At 36.8% G+C, this 24,105-nt stretch overlaps 1 protein-coding gene across 1 annotated transcript in view; it reads right to left on the bottom strand.

The window, feature by feature from the left end:
* Window positions 1–21,908, bottom strand: part of LOC123559752 (NK-tumor recognition protein-like) — a 36,984-nt gene extending 15,076 nt beyond the window's left edge. Inside the window, exons 1-11 of the mRNA XM_053516785.1 lie at window positions 21,818–21,908; window positions 20,098–20,205; window positions 19,653–19,697; window positions 14,269–14,356; window positions 12,532–12,561; window positions 10,536–10,681; window positions 9,664–9,838; window positions 9,088–9,216; window positions 7,595–7,685; window positions 6,180–6,571; window positions 1,831–1,884 (exon numbers count right to left, since the gene is read on the bottom strand). Coding sequence (XP_053372760.1) covers window positions 1,831–1,884; window positions 6,180–6,571; window positions 7,595–7,685; window positions 9,088–9,216; window positions 9,664–9,838; window positions 10,536–10,681; window positions 12,532–12,561; window positions 14,269–14,356; window positions 19,653–19,697; window positions 20,098–20,205; window positions 21,818–21,908 — 1,349 coding nt within the window. The remainder of the gene's footprint in view (window positions 1–1,830; window positions 1,885–6,179; window positions 6,572–7,594; window positions 7,686–9,087; window positions 9,217–9,663; window positions 9,839–10,535; window positions 10,682–12,531; window positions 12,562–14,268; window positions 14,357–19,652; window positions 19,698–20,097; window positions 20,206–21,817) is intronic.
* Window positions 21,909–24,105: the final 2,197 nt, after the last annotated feature.

A 24,105-nucleotide genomic window follows, 5' to 3' on the forward strand; every position in this document is an offset into this window, starting at 1 on the left:
AAGATTTTTTTTTGTTTCATTTGTCTTACTTCTATAGGGTTTAAATATCAAATTAACAAAATTATAAGTACAAAGTAAAACGCACTGTCCTTCAACCAGAATGAAAGCTACTTTTGAATCTCTTCTGTTTCTTTCTTGTTTTCGGTTTAATGCCGTTTTTCAACAGTATTTCAGTTATGAAAAGGTGGGCAGTTCACCTAACCAATGTTCCTGAATTCTGTACCAGTACAAACCTGTTCTATGCAAGTAACTGCCAACTTCTCCACATGAATCAGTGGTGAAGGACGAATGATTTGAGACACAATGTCTTTTATCAAATGGTCACAGAGAACATTCGCCTACCTTGACCCGTGATCCGTAGATCTGCACTCTCCCTATTGAGCTAAGCCAGCAGGCTTTTTGATTCTCCAGGAATAAAATGCGGAAAACATTCCTAATGTATGTAAATACGATTCATATTTGTATTTTTTATACTCTTTGACCCAAGCCATCTACTTCAGTATCATTAATCAACAATATAAATGAAAAGACTACAAAAAGATGTTCAAGTCTGAATGCCTCAACTTGGATTTGACAAAACACAGACACAATTACAGGTTATATGGCAACTCTCCCGCTCCTCTTTAAAGGTATTGTTTCAGTCAAGGGCAGGCAACTGGGTAAAACCATGACCCTTAAGCAGGGCTCTCGCGACTGGGCGACTTGAGCGAAATAGGCGCTCTAGAAATTCAAACTTCGCTCAAATCTAACCTCAAAGCGAAATGCAAGTCGCCCGATTTTCTTTGATTTCCGCACTCGCTAAGTACTGATTTCCGCACTCGCTACTTATTGCTACCCAGACTGTTGACAATTTGCACCGTGTCATAATGAGTGTCGAATACACAAACACACGCCGGCAGCATAATTTAAGCTCCGCCTACCTCAGGTACTTGCGAGATTATGCCGAGAAGTGTGAAAGCGAATCAAATTATCCGATACACCAGAGTCTATTGTGTTAAGCCAATCAGCGCCGCGTTTACGTCTTTGACACTTCGCGTTAATTGTCAACATGTTCGAGTGCAAAAAAAACCAATGTTTTATTAAAGAAACTGCTGATTAACTATGCGATTAATTGGAATATGGTTCACAATTATTTGTTATCTATGATAAAAGAACGACATGTAATGTATTAACTACGTTAAATTGACTCCAATCGATGAATTTATTTGAATATGTATTTCTAGATTACTGTACACATTTTACTTTCAGTTTTATATTTCGAGTGAGATACTGACATTCTTCGGTGAATGACTCGGTGCAAAGAGCTATAAAAAATAAATACACTTCTACTTCTTTGCTCGGTGTTAATAATAAACACTTCATACATGTACAAGATATAACCAAAATTCGGCGTGTTACATTTATAGCATCGGCTTGAATTTTGAAAACGACTTTTTTCAGAATTTTGTAAGAAAACGATAACCACTGTATGGGAAATGATCTAACTAAGAAAATGAACGGTCACATCAATGTTTTTTATCAAGAAACAAGAAAATTACAGCCACCTTTCGAATCACTCAACATCATTGCAGTAGAAAGTCTTCCCACTTCTCCCTAAAGTCTCCCCACTTCTCCCTAAAACAGCTTGAGGGAGAAGTGACTTCTCCCAAAAATTTGGACCTAGCTAGACCCCTGTTAAGCCAGCTGGATGCTCATCTGCATGAAAGAATACTACACCACAAACAAGGTTTAGAACCCACTGCCGTATGGTGCCAGTGGCCATTAACTACTTGGCCACAGAGGGGGCTGTGCACTGTGGTAGCTGTGACAAAATTCAATGTAAAATCTTACTTTTTATCTTTCTTCTGTCTCTTCTTTTCTTTTCTCCTGTCTTCCTCATCTTCACTGTAATCATACAAGAGGACCATGATGGTCCTGAATAGCTCACCTCTTCCTACATGACCCAGTTTTGAGTATGACATTGTTTTTTCTATTATTTGACATAGTGTCCTAGTTTTTGAGCTCATGTGACCCATATCAAGATAAAAATTCTGACCAATTTTCATGAAGATCCATTGAAAAATATGGTCTCTTGAGAGGTCACAAGGTTTTTCTATTATCTGACCTATTGACCTAGTTTTCAAAGGTACGTGACCCTGTTTTGAACTTTACCTAGATATCATCAAGGTGAACATTCTCACTAATTTTCATGAAGATCACATGAAAAATATGGCCTCTAGAGAGGTCACAACGTTTTTCTATTTTTAGACCTACTGACCTAGTTTTTGATCGCACATGACCCTGTTTCGAACTTGACCTCAGATCAATTTTCATGAAGATCCATTGAAAAATATGGCCTCTAGAGAGGTCAAAAGATTTTTCTAATTTTAGACCTACTGACCTAGTTTTTGACCGCAGTTGACCCAGTTTCAAACCTGACCTAGATATCATCAAGATGAACATTCAGACCAACTTTCATACAGATCCCATGAAAAGTATGGCCTCTAGAGAGGTCACAAGGTTTTTTTTATTATTTGACCTACTGACCTAGTTTTTTAAGGCACGTGACCCAGTTTCAAACTTGACCTAGATATCATCAAGGTGAACATTCTGACCAATTTTCATGAAGATCCATTCAAGGGTATGGCCTCTAGAGAGGTCACAAGGTTTTTCTATTTCAAGACCTACTGACCTAGTTTTTGATCGCAGTTGACCCAGTTTCAAACTTGACCTATATATCATCAAGATAAACATTCAGACCAACTTTTATACAGATCCCATGAAAAATATGGCCTCTAGAGAGGTCACAACGTTTTTTCATTATTTGACCTACTTTTTGATGGCACGTGACCCACTTTCGAACTTGACCTAGATATCATCAAGATGAACATTCTGACCAATTTTTATGGAGATCCATTCACAAGTATGGCCTCTAGAGAGGTCACAAGGTTTTTCTATTTTTAGACCTACTGACCTATTTTTTGACCGCACATGACCCTGGTTCGAACCTGACCTAGATATCATCAAGATGAACATTCAGACCAACTTTCATACAGATCCTATGAAAAATATAGCCTTTAGAGAGGTCACAAGGTTTTTCTATTATTTGACCTACTGACCTAGTTTTTGAAGGCACATGACCCAGTTTCGAACATGACCTAGATATAATCAAGATGAACATTCAGACCAACTTTCATACAGATCCCATGAAAAATATGGCCTCTAGAGAGGTCACAAGGTTTTTCTATTATTTGACCTACTGACCTAGTTTTTGAAAGCACGTGACCCACTTTCGAACTTGACCTAGATATCATCAAGGTGAACATTCTGACCAATTTTCATGAAGATCTCATGAAATATATGGCCTCTAGAGAGGTCACAAGGTTTTTCTATTTTTAGACCTACTGACCTAGTTTTTGACCGCACGTGACCCAGTTTCGAACTTGACCTAGATATCATCAAGATGAACATTCAGACCAACTTTCATACAGATCCCATAAAAAATATGGCCTTTAGAGAGGTCACAAGGTTTTTCTATTATTTGACCTACTGACCTAGTTTTTGAAGGCACGTGACCCAGTTTCGAACTTGACTTAGATATCATCAAGGTGAACGTTCTGACCAATTTTCATGAAGATCTTGTGAAATATATGGCCTCTAGAGAGGTCACAAGGTTTTTCTATTTTTAGACCTACTGACCTAGTTTTTGACGGCACGTGACCCAGTTTCGAACTTGACCTAGATATCATTAAGTTGAACATTCTGACCAATTTTCATGAAGATCTTGTGAAATATATGGCCTCTAGAGAGGTCACAAGGTTTTTCTATTTTTAGACCTACTGACCTAGTTTTTATCGGCACGTGACCCAGTTTCGAACTTGACCTAGATATCATCAAGGTGAACATTCTGACCAACTTTCATAAAGATCCCGTGAAAAATGTGACCTCTAGAGTGGTCACAAGCAAAAGTTTACGGACTGACGCACGCACGCACGCACGCACGGACGACGGACACCGCGCGATCACAAAAGCTCACCTTGTCACTTTGTGACAGGTGAGCTAAAAAACAAATCATGGTCAATACTTGGCAGAGAGTACATAAAACAAGAGGGCCATGAAGGCCCTGTATCCCTCACCTGACCTATAGACCTAAAGATCATCAAGATTAATATTCTGTCCAAGTTTCATTAAGATATGGTCATAAATGTGGCCTCTACAGTGCTAACAAACGTTTCCTTTGATTTGACCTGGTGACCTAGTTTTTGACCCCTGATGACCCAATATCAAACTCGTCCAAAATTTTATTGAGGCATTTTGACCAAGTCTCATTAAGATTGGGCCAAAACTATGACCTATAGAGTGTTAACAAGTTTTGACTTTGGTTTGACCTGGTGACCTAGTTTTTGAACCCAGATGACCTGATATCAAACTCGTCCAAGATTTTATTGAGGGCAACATTCTGACCAAGTTTAATTAAGATTGGGCCAAAACTGTGACCTCTAGAGTGTTAACAAGCTTTCCTTTAATTTGACCTGGTGACCTAGTTTTTTATCTCAGATGACCCAATATCGAACACGTCTAAGATTTTATTAAGGGTAACATTCTGACCAAGTTTCATTAAGATTGGGCCAAAATTGTGACCTCTAGAGTATTAACAGTCAAACTGTTGACGACGGACACAGGGCGATCACAAAAGCTCACCTTGAGCACTTCGTGCTCAGGTGGAAGTGCTCAGGTGAGCTAAAAATGCTTATAACTTCCTACTCAATCCTCTATGTTTGTATATTTGTAAAACTGTAACAAAAGTAATCAATAAATACTGTTCAAACCAATACTCGAACAAAAACGCATGTGCGAACCTTCATTCCTGCTCTTTCTACGTACAAGTTTTGCATAGTTAAGCACAGTTGTATTCAGCAGCATTAAACTTCATGGTTTCTATGACAACAGCTATTTTCTTGAGTATCATCAGTGGTCTTCTGACCAAGGAATAGTTTAATCAAAACTTGCTGATTAGTAAAACATTTACAGTAATTGCAACACGCTGATTAAAGTGCTTTATAATGCAATAAAACATATCATTTTTCATACATTTCCAAATAAAACCATGTACACATAATCTATTTATTCAAGATTTAGAATTTCTGTAACTAAAGATACTGGGAACAAGAAGATGCTTTTGTAGAAAAGGACATGTCTCCCCAAATGCATAGTCGTAATAGGCAAGAAGTCAATAGGGGACAGGAGCAAAAGTCAAAGAGACACTGATGGATGGCTGAAATAGGGATCATCTACTAGGCATCTCAAATCATCCCTCGAAGCTTCAACATTCTGAGCCCAGTGGTCTCAAATTATGAATTGGAAACGGTTTTCTGTGTTCAGGCCCATGACCTTGACCTTTTGTCGAGAGACCCCAAAATCAATAGGGGTCATCTACTCTGCATGTTGGCTCATCCTATGAAGTTTCAACATTCTGGGTCAAGTAGTTCTCAAGTTATTGATAAAATTTTTTCCATATTCAGGCCGTGACCTTGACCTTAGCTCAAGTGAACCCAAAAACAAGAAGGGTCATCTACTCTGCAAGTCCTAACATCCCATGAAGTTTGAAGGGATTGTGTCAAATGGTTTTAAGTTATTGATCAGAAATGGTTTTCCATGTTCAAGCCCCTGTGACCTTGACCTTTGATCAAATAATCCTAAAATTAATAGAGATCATCTACTCTGAAAGCCCTTTAATCCTATGAAGTTGAATGTTCTAGGTTAAATGGTTCTCCATATTGATCGAAAACAAAGTTTGATGGATGGATGGCCCCTGTGACCATGACCTTTAATAGAGTGACCCCAAAATCAATAAGGGTCATCTACTCTACATGTACAATCATCCTATGAAGTTTCAACATCATGGGTCTAGTGGGTTCTCAAGTTATAGATTGGAAATGGTCTTCCATGTTCAGGCCCCTGTGACTTTGACCTTTGATGGAGTGACCCCAAAAATATTAGGTGTGGTCTACTCCATAAGCCCCGCTTCCCTCTGAAGTTTGAAGATACTAGGTCAAATGGTTCTCCAGTTATTGATTAGAAATGAAGTGTGACGGACGGACAACTTGACAGAGCAAAAACAATATGTCTCCCCCAGTGGGGGGAGAATAATAAAAACCCCATAGGCTTCCTTAACTTTAATTATTTCAAATACTGTTTACCTCTCACTGTCACTCCTCTGTCGACCTCTCTGGAACCGCTCTTTAAGGTCAGATTGAACTCTCCCTTCTCTTTCCCTCTTCCCTAACCTCTCTCTCATCTCCACTCTGTCTCTTCTCTCCTCCCTGAATCTACGCTCGGGCTGGACCCGCTCAAATCGTTCCCCTCTACGGTCTACTTGGTCTCTCTCTATTCGTTCCCCTCTACGGTCCTGCTGAGATCTCTCCATTCGTTCCCCTCTACGGTCTGTTTGGTCACGCTCCATACGCTCTCCTCGAGTCCAGCGACCCTGAGTCTCTCTCTCATCTTGAACCTTTGGTTTAATACGCTGTTGTTCTTTACGCCAATGAGGTGGGGTTGCACTTCTTTCACGGCTCCAACTTCTGTGAAAACGCTGAATAACAAGTTACATTATTTATCTATTTATTGACACCTCTGACTTCTAACATGGTCATTTCACAGACAGCAAAATTATATTGGTTGTTTGACTGATTTTACCTATATCAGACAGTACATCATATCAAACGAACAATATTAACATATGGTCCATATAGAATATCCCAAACAAAACAAGTACTTTTCAAGGACTTCCCATGTTCATTTTATTTTTAAAATTTCGAGGCCTATTTTTGTTCTAAAACGTGTCTTGACATGTAAGTCCCAACAACTTTTACTAACTATATTATCAAGACTATATTATCAAGATAGTGTTATAGTAGTAACCTGTCTACTTATGACTGCTATTGGTGCATACCTGATCAATAGTTAAAATTACCCATTTTCTTTCAAATTATCTTCATACTTTTCTTTTAACATTTTTCTTTCCATATAACAAACTGCTGGTAGAACGTTTTTCAATTTTGAGAAAAAGTTAAGCATTTTTTAAATTCAAGTACTTCTTCAGATTTTCTAAGAGTTTTAGTCATATTCAAGGAGTTTTCAAGAATTATAATCAAATTCAAGGACTTTTCAATATTATTTCAAAATATGCAATTTTCACTGAAAACTGACTTTATGTTATGATCTTAATTCCCACCTTTTGCTAAAACATCAAGCTATTTTTTCCCCATGAAACGAAGCCCTTTGACCATCCAATCTACCCGATCCTTAATTAAGTGCATGTGCTGATTTTAAATCCTGGATAAAGTTTCAATAAAATTCTCCTAGTAAATCAGTGAAATAAGTAGTTTAAAGTAAAGGCAAACATGTGATAAAGACCATCATTCGTAAACATCCTGCTCTCAAGGCCACTACTTTCTTTTTTTATTTAAGCACTTTCCATGCATTTTAACCTGTGATTAAAGATCAGCTAAACATATTCAGATAATTTCTTCAAGTGATTTCTCAAGGGTAGTCATTACAGATCGGTTTGAGTGTATGTTTAATTTGAGTAGCAATATAGAATCTCTATACTTACAATAGTGCCTCTTCCTTTTATTTTACCTCCACTCGATGTGTATCGTATCCTTGACCTGGAAGCAGCTTGTCTTGAAGGTTCCTTACCTGGTCTGAAAAGAAATAACATCCTTCTTACATAAATATATTTTAAAGTATAAAGCTAAGACAAGTAAATATCTACATACTGAACTAACTCTTCCATTCTGCACAACGAAGTATACATGATATAATCATTGCAGCTTAGGGACTTTAGCTTTTGTACTTCTTTTTCAACTAGTCATGTTTTCCTTGACAGACTGAGTAACTATGAAGAACTGGTTTTGACTTTTCGCTCCCACTGCATGACAATAATGCTAAATTATCGAATGTTACCAATTACTATACAGGGAGAAGAAAGACTAATGCTCCATCATCTATATTCTGCAAGTCCTTAACAAGGCAGTCTGAAAGACAGCTAAATCCCCTGGATTTTAAGGATAGTGAAAGGGTAAATCTTTGACCTTGAGCTGTGACCTTGACCTTGAACTGACATGACTGACTCATGAATTCTACACATCATCCTGACGAGGTGATCATTTGACCCAAGTTTCATGAAAATCCTTCAAGGGATTTAGGAGATACAGAGCTCAAACCTTGACCTTGAGTTGTGACCTTGACCTTGAGTTGACATAGCTGAATCATGAGTTCTTGATGAGATGATCATTTGACCAAAATCCTTTGAAGGGTTTAGGAGATACAGAGTGGACACAAAATGGAATACTCAAACCTTTGTGACCTTGACCTTGAGCCAGCATGGCTGACTCATGAGTTCTGCACATCGTCTTGATGAGGTGATCATCTGACCCAGGTTTCATATGAATCCTTTCAGGGGATTAGGAGATACAGAGTGGACACAAAATGGAAGGCTCAAACCTTTGACCCTTAGTTGTGACCTTGATCTTGAGCCAACATGGCCGACTCATGAGTTCTGCACATCGTCTTGATGAGGTGACCATTTGACCAAGGTTTCATGAAAATCCTTCAAGGGGTTTACGAGATACAGAGCGGACACAAAATGGAAGGCTCAAACCTTTAACCCTAATTGTGACCTTGACCTTGAGCCGGCATGACTGACTCATGAGTTCTGCACATTGTCTTGATGAGAAGATCATTTGACCCAAGTTTTATAAAATTCCTTCAAGGGGTTTAGGTGATACAGAGCGGACATGAAATGAAAGGCTAAAACCTTTGACCTTGAGTTGTGACCTTGACCTTGAGCCAACATGGTTGACTAATGAGTTCTGCACATTGTCTTGATGGGGTGATCATTTCATGAAAATCCTTCAAGTGGTTAAGGAGATATGGAGCGGGCACGAAAGTGTTACGGATGGACAGACAGAAGGACAGATGGATGAAGACCATTCCTATAACCCCCCCACCACTCAGGGCGGGGGATTAAAAAGAACTTAGAACATCAAATATTGAGCATGAATATTTCCATAAACTGTACTAGACATAAAATTAAGTACTCACTCATCCATATCCTGCCTGTCTCTAGAAAGGAACTTGTTCGTAGGAACATCAGGTATTTCTTCAGGACGAATATTTCCATACACTGTACTAGATTCCTCCTCTTTCTTTATCTCACCCTCATCTTCAGAGCTGTAATAAAAATATGGCAACTAAAGTTAAATATTAATGCTTTTAATAAAATACAAGATACTGATTGATTAGCATGTGGAAAAAAAAGATACAAGGATAGAGTGCAATACTGCCGTAACTACTTTATTTATAGAAATGTAATATAATAATACACTGTTAGGCAATCTACAGAATAAGAATTTTTACTGGCATTAAAGATGTCAAAATACTGTAAATACTAGTGTAAAATGCCAATCCCTGAATTGAGCCTAAAATCTTGGGGAAACAACTATTTTGTCAATGCTGTAGGAGGGAAAAAAATAACTGAAAATCGTGTAGAAAATTTAACATCCAGTCATCAAATTAACTTTCGCGAGTGAATAATAAAAACAATTTTAAACAGAATAATAAATCAAAATAAAGAACTCTTGTGTCATAAATGTGTTCCAAGCTACAGTGTATACAAACCTCGACTGTTTAGCCTTCTTCTTTTTCTTTTTCTTCTTCTTTGCCTTTTTCTTTTCTTTTTTCTTCTTTTTCTTTTTCTTCTTTTCTTGTTCAGAACCACTAGAGTCTGATTCTGAACTTGACTCAGCAGAATCTGATTCCTTTTCCGACTCTTCAACATTTTTCTTCTTTTTGCCTGTTGAAATAATCAGACTGTGACAATAACAAGAAACTAGAAATATGTACACTTGTTGAACATTTAAACAAAGTCTACCTGATAATGCACATTAAATATTGACACACAAGACTTAAGAAACCATAAATAACAGAAACATAATGTACATTCAGCTGAGTAATTTATCACAGTCATAAATGACTGTGTGTGGAATTTAACTGATGCAAAATCTTCAAATCAATTAAAATATGCATCTGTCTATGAATATTGGTATTTTGATTCTTACATGTCGTATATAAGAATAGTAGATAAAACATGGTTGTACTAGTTTATAGCCCTCAAATGTAGGCTGACTTGATGGCACGGTTTGAGCCTATTACTAAAAATATACATTGTTTCGTTTTGCTGCGTTTAAAGTCCCCCCAACATAATTATAGGTCATTTTGTGTTTTCCAGCTTTTTCTGGTGGGGGGGAAGACTCTAGGTGCCTACTATATTATGACCCCTTCAAAACTGCCTCATTCACAAACACCTAACTCCTGTTTCATAAACAGTTTAACAGTCTAATCCTGTGCCATCTAATGATGCTAGAAGAGATTGTCTCAAGATTTTCAGAACATACTGACACACTGGTGCAATTCTACATTGCAGTCCATTGTAATGTATAAGAGACAACAATGTTTTATTTAATTTCTGTAATTACTATACTACCATTCACCTTTTGCTTTTAGCTGCAGCACTAGCTCCCCACTGTTAGCTATTGTGACAGGTTGCAAGGGACGATTTTTCTTGTCTGTGTCCAGGTTCTCGATCTGTTTGACCAACTCCTGGCCACTCACCACCTGACCAAATACTGCATGTTTACTGCAATAAGAACAAAATTAAAAATCAGCAAAATGTCCTTTCATTTCCTTTGTCATGTAGTATTGTCAAAATTTCATTTGTATGAGGCATTGCAATTAAAATGCAGTACAATGACCATATAAGCACGTTTAATTTGTTACTTAATGTGAATGAAATGTAAAGAAGAGCTGTTTGTACAATACAAATGCCTCAGTGATAGCTTCTCAGTGGAATCTGACAGCAAACAAAACCCCCGGTGCACAAATTCACATGCTGAGTAACATTCCAATATACATTTGCAGTTTTGTGACTCTTGCACAAGTGAGCCGCGCCATGAGAAAACCAACATAGTATGTTTGAGACCAGCTTGCGCATCCGAGCAGTTTAGTCAGGATCCATGCTGTTGGCTTTCAAAGCCTGTTGCAATTAGAGAAACCCTTAGTGAACAGCATGGATCCGGACCAGACTGTACGGATGCGCAGGCTGGTCTAGATACATGCTGGTCACAAATGCATTAGCCGTGATCTGGCTAAGAGAAATCCCAAACAGAAGACTAGATGCAAACATTCATATGCTATATAACAATCATGTAACATTTCATGACTGTAAGTCAACTTAGTATGACATGTATAACAAAACTTTTATGCCCTTTCATGCACATTTTTGACAAGTTGCGGGCCATAACAGTCTGGCCAAGTGAAATCCCAAACAAAATACCAGGTGTGTAACTTCAAATGATGAGCAGCAATTCCAAACAAGAGGACCAAGATGGCCCTAGGTCGCTCACCTGAGAAACATACTGTAACAGTGTAAACATGTTTGATCTAGTGATTTCATGGAAACAAATATTCTGACCAATTTTCATTAAAATTGGAGCAAAAATCTTGAGTGTAAACAAGTATTTTCTTTGCTTTGACCTAGTGACCTAGTTTTTCACCCCAGATGACCCATTTTCAAAACTGACCTAGATTTCATCAAGGCTGTCATTCTGACAAAATTTCATGAAGATCAGTTGAAAAATACAGCCTCTATCACATACACAAGGTTTTTCTTTGATTTGAACTAGTGACCTAGTTTTTGACCCCAGATGACCCGTATTCGAACTCGACCTAGATTTCATCAAGGCTATCATTCTGACCAAAATTTATGAATATCCAGTGTAAAACGCAGCCCCTATTGCGTACACAAGAATTTTTCTTTAATTTGATCAGGTGACCTAGTTTTTGACACAGGATGACACACATTCAAACTTGACCTAGATTTCATAAAGACAAACATTCTGATCAAATCATGAAGATCCGGTGTAAAATGCAGTCCCTATTGCATACACAAGCTTTTTCTTTGATATGACCTAGTGACCTAGTTTTTAACCCAAGATGACCCATTTTCAAACTTGACCTAGATTTCATCAAGGGAATCATTCTGACCAAAATTCATGAAGATTAATTGAAAAATACAGCTTCTATCGCATGCACAAGGTTTTTCTTTGATTTGACCTAGTTTTTGATCCCAGGTAATCCATTTTCGAATTTGGCCTAGATTTTATCAAGGTAATCATTCTGACAAAATTTCATGAAGATCGTTTGAAAAATACAGCCTCTATCGCATACACAAGCTAAATGTTGACAGACAGACAGACGCCGGACATAGAGCGATCATAAAAACTCACCTGAGCATTTTGAGCATTGCTCAGGTGAGCTAAAAATTGCTCTGACTCTAGGCCAAATACTGTTTGAAATGCATATGACACAACTTTCAGCTCTTCATGCATATTTTTTTTACTTAGCCATGGACTATAACTCTGGCCTGACTGAGTGAAATCCCAAACAAACCCTAGATGCACAACTTCACATGCTATACATGATACTTACCCATCTAAATGTGGAGCTGGCTTTGTAGTTCTATTGTACAGCAACAATATGAAATATACAAAACAGGAATTCTGCCATCATTTAGTGCTTTACCATAATAAACATAACAGGTAAATTATACAACGTCAGGAGAAAAATTCTTTAATGTCAAACGAAGAAAAATGAAGTACCTTCAACACAATTTATATAATAATCAAAATTTTATCTCAAAGCTGAAATTTTAGTATAATCATAAAACTAAGTATCTTTAAAAAGGTATAATAAAATATATATAATAAGGTACAGTGTAACTTGTTCATCATTCGTAACTGTAGAAAAAGAAATTATATGAAACAACGAAAGATTTAAATATATCCTGGTTGTGCCCTGAAAATGTTACCTGTCGGCGAAATCCTGCTGTTACACCTCTCTATATGTAAGTATAAAATAACAATGTGAAAACACCTGTTCTTTCATTTTTTTAAAAAATTAGTGACGAAGAAAAAAATGTCGACATTGAAGGAAAAATGTTCTATAATGCATAATAAAAACTTTAAAAATGATGTAATCTGAAATGCAGTGTTGTGTTTTATAAAAGCTTTCAGAAATAGTTGTAAAAGGTTTGGTTTACAATATGCTAGCACTTACCTTCAGTTTTATTGGGAAAAGTGAACAAAAACACTGAGATGTTCATTTCAACCTTTAGCCTGCTGGCGGCAATTGATTAAGCCTTTGCGACCAGTGCAGACCAAGATCAGCCTGCACATCCGTGCAGGCTGATCATGGTCTGCACTGTACCCTATTCAGTCAGTAAATTTTCAGTGAACACCCTTTTGAATAATTAGTGGTATTGCCCAAATTGAAAGATGGACCAGTCCATTCTTGAAATTCAGCAGGGTAAAGGTTAATATTAGACTTACCTGTGTATCCTAAGATACACTTCTCTTATATCCTAGCAATAAGTTTTGACATTAAACTAGACCTGTGACCTGTGGACATGGACACCGTAACAGAACAATCACTTACCAATTTATGTTAGCCAGAAATGTGGACACAGATTCCCCAACAAAACAATCACTTTACCTATTTAGTACTACAACAATTGGTCACAAGACCAATGTCAACGTAGCATAAATTATAATACACTCATAAACTAAGCCGCCACAGCAAAAGCTTACTGCAAGGGCAATAACTCAAGGGCAAAAGACTGATCGACAGACATCACCATAACATGTGTCACCTTTTTCAAACAGATATATAATTATTTGTTTGTTTGTTTTGGGTTTAACGCCATTTTTCAACAGTATTTCAGTCATGTAACGGCGGGCAGTTAACCTAACCAGTGTTCCTGGATTCTGTACCAGTACAAACCTGTTCTCCGCAAGTAACTGCCAACTTCCCCACATGAATTATCAGAGGTGGAGGACTAATGATTTCAGACACAATGTCGTTTATCAAATAGTCACGGAGAACATACGCCCCGCCCGAGGATCGAACTCGCGACCCAGAGGTCCATAGACCAACGCTCTTACCTACTGAGCTAAGCGGGCGGGCAGATATATAATTAAATAAGTGTGGAAACCATGGCACGAAAACCAAGAAAGCTTCATTTTTCCACTAGCCCTCACCATATCTAGTAAGGAGTCTGAAATTCAGCAATCAATCTACTTGTTGCTTTCCAAATCCATCAGCACTGTGGAATACTAGCAAGAAACACACACCAAATAAAGTAACAACAGAAATGTAGGTTTTACTTACATGAAAAACTGTGATCCATTAGTATCCTTACCCCTGTTTGCCATAGATAGCAAAAACTCCCTACCATGTTTCTCTATAAAGTTCTCATCTGAAATGATCCATGTTCAATATTATTATTGCCATAACAAATATTGAATTGGAGGTTGCAGTATAGTTGGAAAAACGTATGTTTCATATAAAGTGATCAATGTTCAACTGAATACTGACATGCAAAATATTGAAGCTTGCAATATAGCTGGAAAAACAAAAGCATGCACTTTTTATTATGATGATCGTGTAAAAATATAGGTTTATTTAAATAATATATTTGCTAAAAGTTATAATCAACAGACCAACCCAGGAATACTGCTATACAAGTACCAGTAAACCTTTTTTTTTCAATTACGTTATTTTGATTTATCGCCACAAGGACACATTATTAGGTCATATGGTGTATTTCCAGCTGTGCAGTGCAGAGAAAGACCCTAGAAGCCACTACCAGCATTATTTCATCATGGGCAGGCACCTGTGTAGAACCACTGACCTGTAAGTTAGCTGGAAGTAGGAAAAGTAGGCGGCTATTAACATAAAATGTATCCCAAACACAAATAAAATGTGCTATTTTAGCAATCAAATGCAACCAAGCACCCTTAGCAGAGCATCAAAGCGTAAAACAAATATGCTTATGGAGTTTTCAAAGGTTAAGATATGGTTTGGTAGGATTATACTAGGTACGTTGATACGAGCAAATGCATTGCATGCATGGGTGCATGTAGAAAATTTTGAAAAACCTGAAAATATTGCTGGGGGCCTGGGCCTGCAAGGGCCCCTGGTGGATCCACGGCAAATCCCTAACAAGGGGTCCAGGGGGCTGGAGGCCCTTAGAAACTGTGAAATTCTAGTAATTTCAGAGCCATACAAATAATTTTTTGAGGTTCTTGTTGGAGTGTATCTATACAGAGTATTTCATCTTGAAATGGCTCTAGAAACTGCCAGCAACACATCAAGAATCCATCATCTGCAAATACAACTACTGAAAGGGCTGTTTTTTTCTTTTTTTTTGTCAAGCAAAAAAGTAGGAGAGGTAGGTTTTCATCAAAAAGTAGGAGGCATTTAAAAAAGAAGGAAAAAGTAGGAAAATGTAGGAAAAAGTAGGAACACCGGAAGGCCTGCGCACTGTTTTCTATCAAATCATAAAGATATCAGTGATTTTCTTTGATATATTTAAATCTGAATACAGTTTCCCCTAGCTAAAAATAGCTATATTCCCTTGAAGAAGGTAATGTTTTCCCCTGGAATTTAAAGAAAACATTCCATAATATGCATATTTAATAATTAGGCTTTCATATACTGGACTTTCCCCTTTAGGGGGTTCAAAGTGCTGTATTTTCTCCTACAGAAAGCCATGTGCTGTTTAGAAAAATTTTAACAAGAGGGCCAAGATGGCCCTTGGTCGCTCACCTGAGAAACACACCATAACAGTGTAAACATGTTTGACCTAGTGATTTCATGGAAACAAATATTCTGACCAATTTTCATTAAGAATGGACCAAAAAATGTGGCATCTTAAGTGTAAACAAGTATTTTCTTCAAACTGACCTAGCCAAGTCTGAAGATGACTTACATTCAAACTTGACCTAGATTTGATCAAGGCAATCATTCTGACCAAATTTCATAAGATAAATTGAAAAATACAGTCTCTATCACATACACAAGGTTTTTCTATGATTGGAACTAGTGACCTACCTTTTGACCCCAGATAACCCATATTCGAACTCATTCTAGATCATTCTGACCAAATTTCATGAAAATCAATTGAAAACTAGAGATGCTTTTGAGAAAAGGGCATGTCCCCCACAACTGCCCCTATGAAAAATGTCTACTTTCTCTAGATGGTTTAGACGAGTGGATCCAATTAGATGGTCTGGACAAGTGGATCCAATCAGTAATTCAAGGGCCATAATTCAAAAGTTCCTGGGCAGATTTGGCTAGTTATCGAACTTAGCCGAGGTCTCATGGTCAAACACATTTTGTTTAAGTTTGGTGAAGATCGGATGAGAAGTATTCGACTTAAAAGAGTGTGGACAAGAGTAAAAAGGCCGAATTTTGGGTAATTCAAGGGCCATGAATCCAAAATGCCTGGACCAATTTGGCTAGTTATCGAAATTAGCCGAGATCTCATGGTCAAACACATTTTGTTCCAGTTTGGTGAAGATTGGATGAGAAATATTCGACTTAAGAGTGCGAACAAGAGTAAAAAGGCCGATAACTCCAATATGCATGGACCGATTTTGCTAGTTATTGAACTTGGCCGAGGTCTTATGGTCAAACACATTTGCACAAGTTCTCAGGATGTGCAGGCTTATCTTGGTCTGCACTGGTCACAAAGGCAAAACAACTTGCCACCAGCAGGCTAAAGATTAAACTTGCACTCTTTCCATTTATGGTCATGTTCTCTACCTCTGAGGCAGGCAACACAATTGAGCTTAAAAAAAGGTTCTTCTGTAATTAACACATGGCAGTAGTTGAAACGCTTACTCGAGCAATAGTTCACTAGGTCCTTGGATGGTTTCTAGCGAACAGTTTCAGCAGAGCAAGTGAACTATATCATAACACTCAGAGCTCCAGATAAGCTGCGTATTTACGCAATTAAAATTGCAGAAAACCCAACTGAATTCATACAGTGTGCGTAATGAAACGCAAGTAAAATTCCTAATACCTAATTCATAAAAAATTGCTTGCGTATCGCATTTTCCTTATAACTACAACAGGTACGAGACTTTAAACGCTAGATTTGACTGACTGGTTATACGTTACAGCAGAACAGGTTGCAATTTATCGGAAAAATCACAGGACCATTCAGTCGCCTGTTCGGTGTTATTTGGATACTTTGTAAACAATTTTACGCCGATAAAATGTAAAAGAGTTGAAGAATAAACATTGTTTCAGCACAAACGAATTAGTGGGATATTTTGTTGTTCAACAATGACAGTTATCTGTTTGTGACAATGTAGTGTCACTAATACTGGATGATATCTTTTGGGAGAATGCATATTGTGGTGACCACATCGTTCGGGATGAACTGATCTCCGACTTCATTAAAGTGAAAAAGAAAACAACAGTATGGAACATTCATTACAATTTTAAATACATTTTTGTATTAAACACTGAAGGGCACCATTAAAGTACTTAGCTACTTAGTCAATCCTGTTCAATGATATATACCATGTATACTGTAAGCAACAAGAGGACCATGATGGTCCTGAATCGCTCACCTCTTCCCACATGACCCAGTTTTGAGTATGACGTCGTTTTTTCTATTATTTGACATAGTGACCTAGTTTTTGAGCTCATGTGACCCAGTTTTGAACCTGACCTAGATATTATCAAGATAAAAATTCTGACCAATTTTCATGAAAATCCATTGAAAAATATGGTCTCTAGAGAGGTCACAAGGTTTTTCTACTATTTGACCTATTGACCTAGTTTTCGAAGGTACGTCACCCTGTTTTGAACTTTACCTAGATATCATCAAGGTGAACATTCTCACTAATTTTCATGAAGATCTCATGAAAAATATGGCCTCTAGAGAGGTCACAAGGTTTTTCTATTTTTATAGCTACTGGCCTAGTTTTTGACCGCACGTGACCCAGTTTCGAAACTGACCTAGATATCATCAAGTGAACATTTAGATCAATTTTCATGAAGATCCATTGAAAAATATGGCCTCTAGAGAGGTCAAAAGATTTTAATAATTTTAGACCTACTGACCTAGTTTTTGACCGCAGTTGACCCAGTTTCGAACTTGACCTAGATATCATCAAGACGAACATTCAGACCAACTTTCATACAGATCCCATGAAAACTATGGCCTCAAGAGAGGTCACAAGGTTTTTTTATTATTTGACCTACTGACCTAGTTTTTTATGGCACGTGACCCAGTTTCGAACTTGACCTAGATATCATCAAGGTGAACATTCTGACCAATTTTTATGGAGATCCATTCACAAGTATGGCCTCTAGAGAGGTCACAAGGTTTTTCTATTTTTAGACCTACTGACCTAGTTTTTGACCGCACATGACCCTGTTTCAAACTTGACCTAGATATCATCAAGATGAACATTCAGACCAATTTTCATACAGATCCCATGAAAAATATGACCTTTAGAGAGGTCACAAGGTTTTTCTATTATTTGACCTACTGACCTAGTTTTTGAAGGCACGTGACCCACTTTCGAACTTGACCTAGATATCATAAAGATGAACATTCAGACCAACTTTCATACAGATCCCATGAAAAATATGGCCTCTAGAGAGGTCACAAGGTTTTTCTATTATTTGACCTACTGACCTAGTTTTTGAAGGCATGTGACCCAGTTTCGAACTTGACCTAGATATCATCAAGGTGAACATTCTGACCAATTTTCATGAAGATCTCATGAAATATATGGCCTCTAGAGAGGTCACAAGGTTTTTCTATTTTTAGACCTACTGACCTAGTTTTTGACCGCACGTGACCCAGTTTCAAACTTGACCTAGATATCATCAAGATGAACGTTCAGACCAACTTTCATACAGATCCCATGAAAAATATGGCCTTTAGAGAGGTCACATGGTTTTTCTATTATTTGACCTACTGACCTAGTTTTTGATGGCATGTGACCCAGTTTCGAACTTGACCTAGATATCATCAAGGTGAACGTTCTGACCAATTTTCATGAAGATCTTATGAAATATATGGCCTCTAGAGAGGTCACAAGGTTTTTCTATTTTTAGACCTACTGACCTAGTTTTTGATGGCACGTGACCCAGTTTCGAACTTGACCTAGATATCATCAAGGTGAACATTCTGACCAATTTTCATGAAGATCTTGTGAAATATATGGCCTCTAGAGAGGTCACAAGGTTTTTCTATTTTTAGACCTACTGACCTAGTTTTTGATGGCACGTGACCCAGTTTCGAACTTGACCTAGATATCATCAAGATGAACATTCTGACCAACTTTCATAAAGATCCCATGAAAAATGTGACCTCTAGAGTGGTCACAAGCAAAAGTTTACGGACGGACGGACGCACGGACGGACGGACGACGGACACCGCGCGATCACAAAAGCTCACCTTGTCACTTTGTGACAGGTGAGCTAAAAAATACTCAATTGTTAGTGCGAGATTGGTAAAATACCCAATAGGTTTTAGCAAATACCCAATTACTTCTGAAAAGGCTGGGTAATGATATTATTTTTATCCAATTCAAATTTCAAATATCCAATTCACACAAAAAGTGATGGGTAAATACCCATTTGCACCAAAAGCTTATCTGAAGCTCTGACACTGGTATACACATTGTCCCTAAATGTACTTTGTATGCAAGACGACACCCAATCAATTTTATGATAGTACAAACCTGGGAACTGCCCTCCATATATTGACTCGCCCCCTGTACCATCACCTGCAAAAATAGATACTACATAACAGAAGCCTGAATTATCATATTTACATAAGACATTAAAAAAAGATTCATGCTTGTACCAGTATAATTCCATGCACGAGTTTGTTCTGAAACACCATGAGATGTCAATATCCAGAACATTACATGTTATTCAAAAAATTTAGTTCAACTAAAAATAAATAAAATAGAGGTACAACACGCCTGAACACCAGATAGGTTTTTACTGTATTTATAGATCAACTAGTTCTGGTTTTCTATGAACCTTCATCAAAAATTTAGTTCAGCACATTAAGTTTTACACACTGGATTATCTTTCACTTAGGAGATGATAACACCTTTATATACACAGTGGATAATAAATTGCAAAAAGACGATAAAGGAACTATAAAGCCGCCATTACCTTTGGTGAAGTCTCCACCTTGTATCATGAAGTCCTTCACTATACGGTGAAAGGGGGCACCACGGTAGTGGAGGGGCAGGTCACTCTTTTCACTCACACCTTTTTCACCTGCAAAAGATATTTCATATTGATATAATCTTTGCATGTGAACTGTGAAATATCTAGTTTTATAACATACTCGTTTCTATTCCCAGTTATGTTACACTGGTACCGGAAACGTCAATATTTTTCCATACACTGACACCTGAATTTCATATCGGGTGCGTGACGTAATTCAGTGTGTTGTTGCACTGTTTTTTCTATTTAGTTCAGTACTGTCAATCCTATTCAGGCTATTGAACATATTTATGATATTTACATAATGCTTATATATGGAGATGCGTATGTAATAAAAAGGTTATTATCTTTGCATCAGAAAATATGCACTTGTTCTTCAGCGGAAGAATATTGCTCTCCTAAAGCCGCGCAATATTTCCGCTGAAGAACTCATGCATATTTCCTGATACAAAGCTAATAACCTATAAATATACTGCTTATTAATAACTGGTCACATGGAGGTGCATAAATTAAAGAGTGAGATTCTCCACAAAAATTAACTAATTTTTTAAAACAAATCTGAAAGAGCAACTATTTGTCAAAACAAATTCTATGTGATATATGCACTATAAAAAGTATACATCTGTCAAACACAGCAAGTCATATCTGGTTTCAATAAATGTGTAATCCAATCAGCAGCCTCGTTACATTTCCAAAAATATTGTGCACTGACTCTATTATGAATAAGGGGAGCGGTAGCCTAGTGGATTATACAGATAATGTGTTGGCCACTCAATCCAGGGGTCGTGCGTTCAAGTCCCAATAGGGTCATGAGACTCATGCCCATGACTTCTCATATGACACTAGTCTAGTACTCATTTTTCCAGGAAGTGGACTCAAGAGTGCTTACAATAAGCTTGAAGCTTTCATCAAGAGATAAAACAAAATTGAGCCATGCCATGAGAAAACCAACAAAGTGGGTTTGCGACCAGCATGGGTCCAGACCAGCCTGCGCATCCGCGCAGTCTGGTCAGTATCCATGCTGTTCGCTTTCAAAGCCTATTGGAAATAGAGAAACTGTTAGGGAACAGCATGGATCCTGACCAGACTGCGCAGATGTGCAGGCTGGTCTGGATCCATGCTGGTCGCAAACCCACTATGTTGGTTTTCTCATGGCACGACTCAAATTATATCAACTAATAATCTGAGATATTAACCACATTGCTGTTTTTTAAATGTACTTAATAAAATAAAACACTGTATGTAATATCTGCGAATATCATGTTTTAAAAAATAAAAAACCTGATTTTAAATTTTGCGAAATTTTAAAATATATGGCGGGCCAAAGGGGTATTTACCCACAACATAATTAACTGGTTATTAATTAAAAATGAAATAGGACATTTTTGAAAACCCCTTATCGGTAAAATTTGTTACATTTTCCCGCCCACAAATTTCCCATTTTTTGCCACAAGTGAGATAGTAACTGTCAATGTCCACTTTTTTTAAATTGGTTATATTTAAGGGGAAAAATGCCCCCATCATTTATCTTAAAAATAAAACCAAAAAGATCAAATTAAAAAAAATTTAATGAAAGAAAATAATATTGAAAATTTACTTCTTTGTTTGGTTTATGCCGTTTTTTAACAGTAGTACAGTTTATAACTGCAGGCTTTAACCTAACCCGCGCTGGATTCTTCCCCTATAACCGCCAATTTCTCCCGAGAATTGAGGGGAGAGAATGGTTTTTTTAGATACGATCTGTTTTCAATCATATGGGGAAAAATCTCTCATCACCCCGAAATCCCGTTGAAATATGCACTGTCATACGAGTAATGGTTGGCAAACAAATTACTGAAATTGTCTTGAAAGACTCACCCGTACTAAGTCGAATTCTCACAGGTTTTGGTGTGATGTTGAAACAATTTTAAATAAAATTCCCGTGAAAAAAAAAAAACTCTAATTTTAAGTTTATGAAAAAAAAAAAACAAAACAAAGGGGATGTGTTCAAAAAATCTTGTGCCCCCCTGGGGTCCCCTTTTGGATTTCCAAGCAACCTAAGTCCAAAACAAGGGGCAAGTTCAAGGTAAAATGAGGTCGGTGATGTCTGAAAGGGGGAATGGTCAAGGTTACTCTGCTTAGTTCAAGTCATTTGTTTGGGTATTGATGCTAGACAAAATGGCCCCCTTTGGGTTAAACCTCGAAGGACGGACGAACGAAAAAAAGGAAAATCCTATATGCCTCCCGCACGTAATGCGGGGGGCAAAAAAAAGGACTAAAAAATGATTTTACCCTTTCATGCTGGTTTGTGATTCTCCCTTTGCGACCAGTTTAGATCATGATCAGCTGCACACGTGCAGTTGTAAGATCTGCATGTTCGCCTTTCAGTCGCATTATTTTGGTAACACCCCCTTTTGACGATAAGGGCACGCCCAAATCAAATCGAAGAGAAAAGTTAATTATAGAAAAAGCAGGAAAAGGGGTTAGGTTTGAAAAAAATGTTACTTCTATACTGAACTTGGCTTTATTTTTTCAATAATGCCATTTTTAAAATCTTATCATATAAAAACAGCCCTTTTTTTAAATTGAGATAAAACAAACCCAAAGGGGGTGAAAAATTTAAATTGCAAGCCTGTATCGGTTAATTTAGTCTGGTGAGGGGGATATCGTATCATAGACCTATTTCACTTTGCAAAATAAAACAGTCAAAAGAAAAAAAAAAAAAAAAATTTTATAAAAATCGGTTTTTAAAGTGAACCCCAACTCATTTTTAAAAACTAGTTCTTTTATGAAAAAAAAATTTATTAGGGGTTCAAAGAGGTTTTTCAAAAAATTTTTTCTTTTTAAAATAGTAAAAAAATAAAAAATTTTGGATTTTAAAATCTTAAAATAGGGGTTTTTATTTCAGAATTTTTGGTTTTATATTTGTTTTTTAAAGCAGGTTCGCGACCCCCGGTTTTTACGATTTAACCGCTACCTTCAGAAAAATGCCACAACTTTTTTGTTTTTTGGAAATCTGATAAAATTTGGAAATGCTGCAGAAAATCTATGTGCTTTTGTTTCTTTTTTCAGTCAAATTCACAAAACTACTGCCAAAAAGAGATAAACAAACCATTAACAGGCACAATTTTATTTTATTTTTTGTCGAAAAAGGGACAAAGGGGTTTAAAAAAATTGACCAATTGTTAAAACCTTTTTATCACAGATTTTTTTAGCATTTTTACATACCCATCAGAGCAAGAAGCAGTTAAAAGTAAAAAATGGTTTTTATTGCATTGAAAAAATAAAATTTTTTTCCTTTTTTAAAAATATAAAATTTTGTAAAAAAAAATTGTTTAATTTTTCCCTTTTTTTTTTTTTTTTCAACGCACTATTTTATTTTTTGGGGTAAAACTTAATCTGCAGGGTTTTTTAGCGGGGGGGCTAGTTAAAAAATAGTACTAAACAAAGTTCATTTTTAACAGTTCTTTAACTTTTTAAAAAAAAAATTTCAAGTACTTTTTAAAGGTAGAACTTTGTTTTTTCCTTTTTTTTTTGGAACCCCAATGCTCAATTTGATGCTATGAAAGTACTGTATTGTTGATTTGTATAATTGTATTGTTTGTGAAAGGTTTCGTTCAACCCCCAATAACCCTCTCCCACCAAAACTAAAACTAAGCAAAAAAAAAATTGAAACACAATTTTTTTTTAAAAGTATGACTCAAAAATCTGTAAATTACCTTTTGGCCCCCAATTTCCCTCAAAGAAAAAATCGTGGGCTGTGCTGGGGTTACTGCCATTGCCTGAAATGAAAATTTAAAAAATTTTACCCCTTTTTAAACCTCTTAACAAAAGAGAAATTGCAGTTACATATGTAAATTCCCTGTGCTGTAACATTTAAAAAAAATTTTTTAAAACTTAATTTGATTTTTAAATCAAATTTATAAAGAGAATGGATATCTGCAATTTTTCTCTGACTATTTGCAGTCGTAG

Source organism: Mercenaria mercenaria, chromosome 10, assembly GCF_021730395.1.
Source record: "Mercenaria mercenaria strain notata chromosome 10, MADL_Memer_1, whole genome shotgun sequence".
In the NCBI taxonomy this organism is placed as follows: Eukaryota; Metazoa; Mollusca; class Bivalvia; order Venerida; family Veneridae; genus Mercenaria; species Mercenaria mercenaria.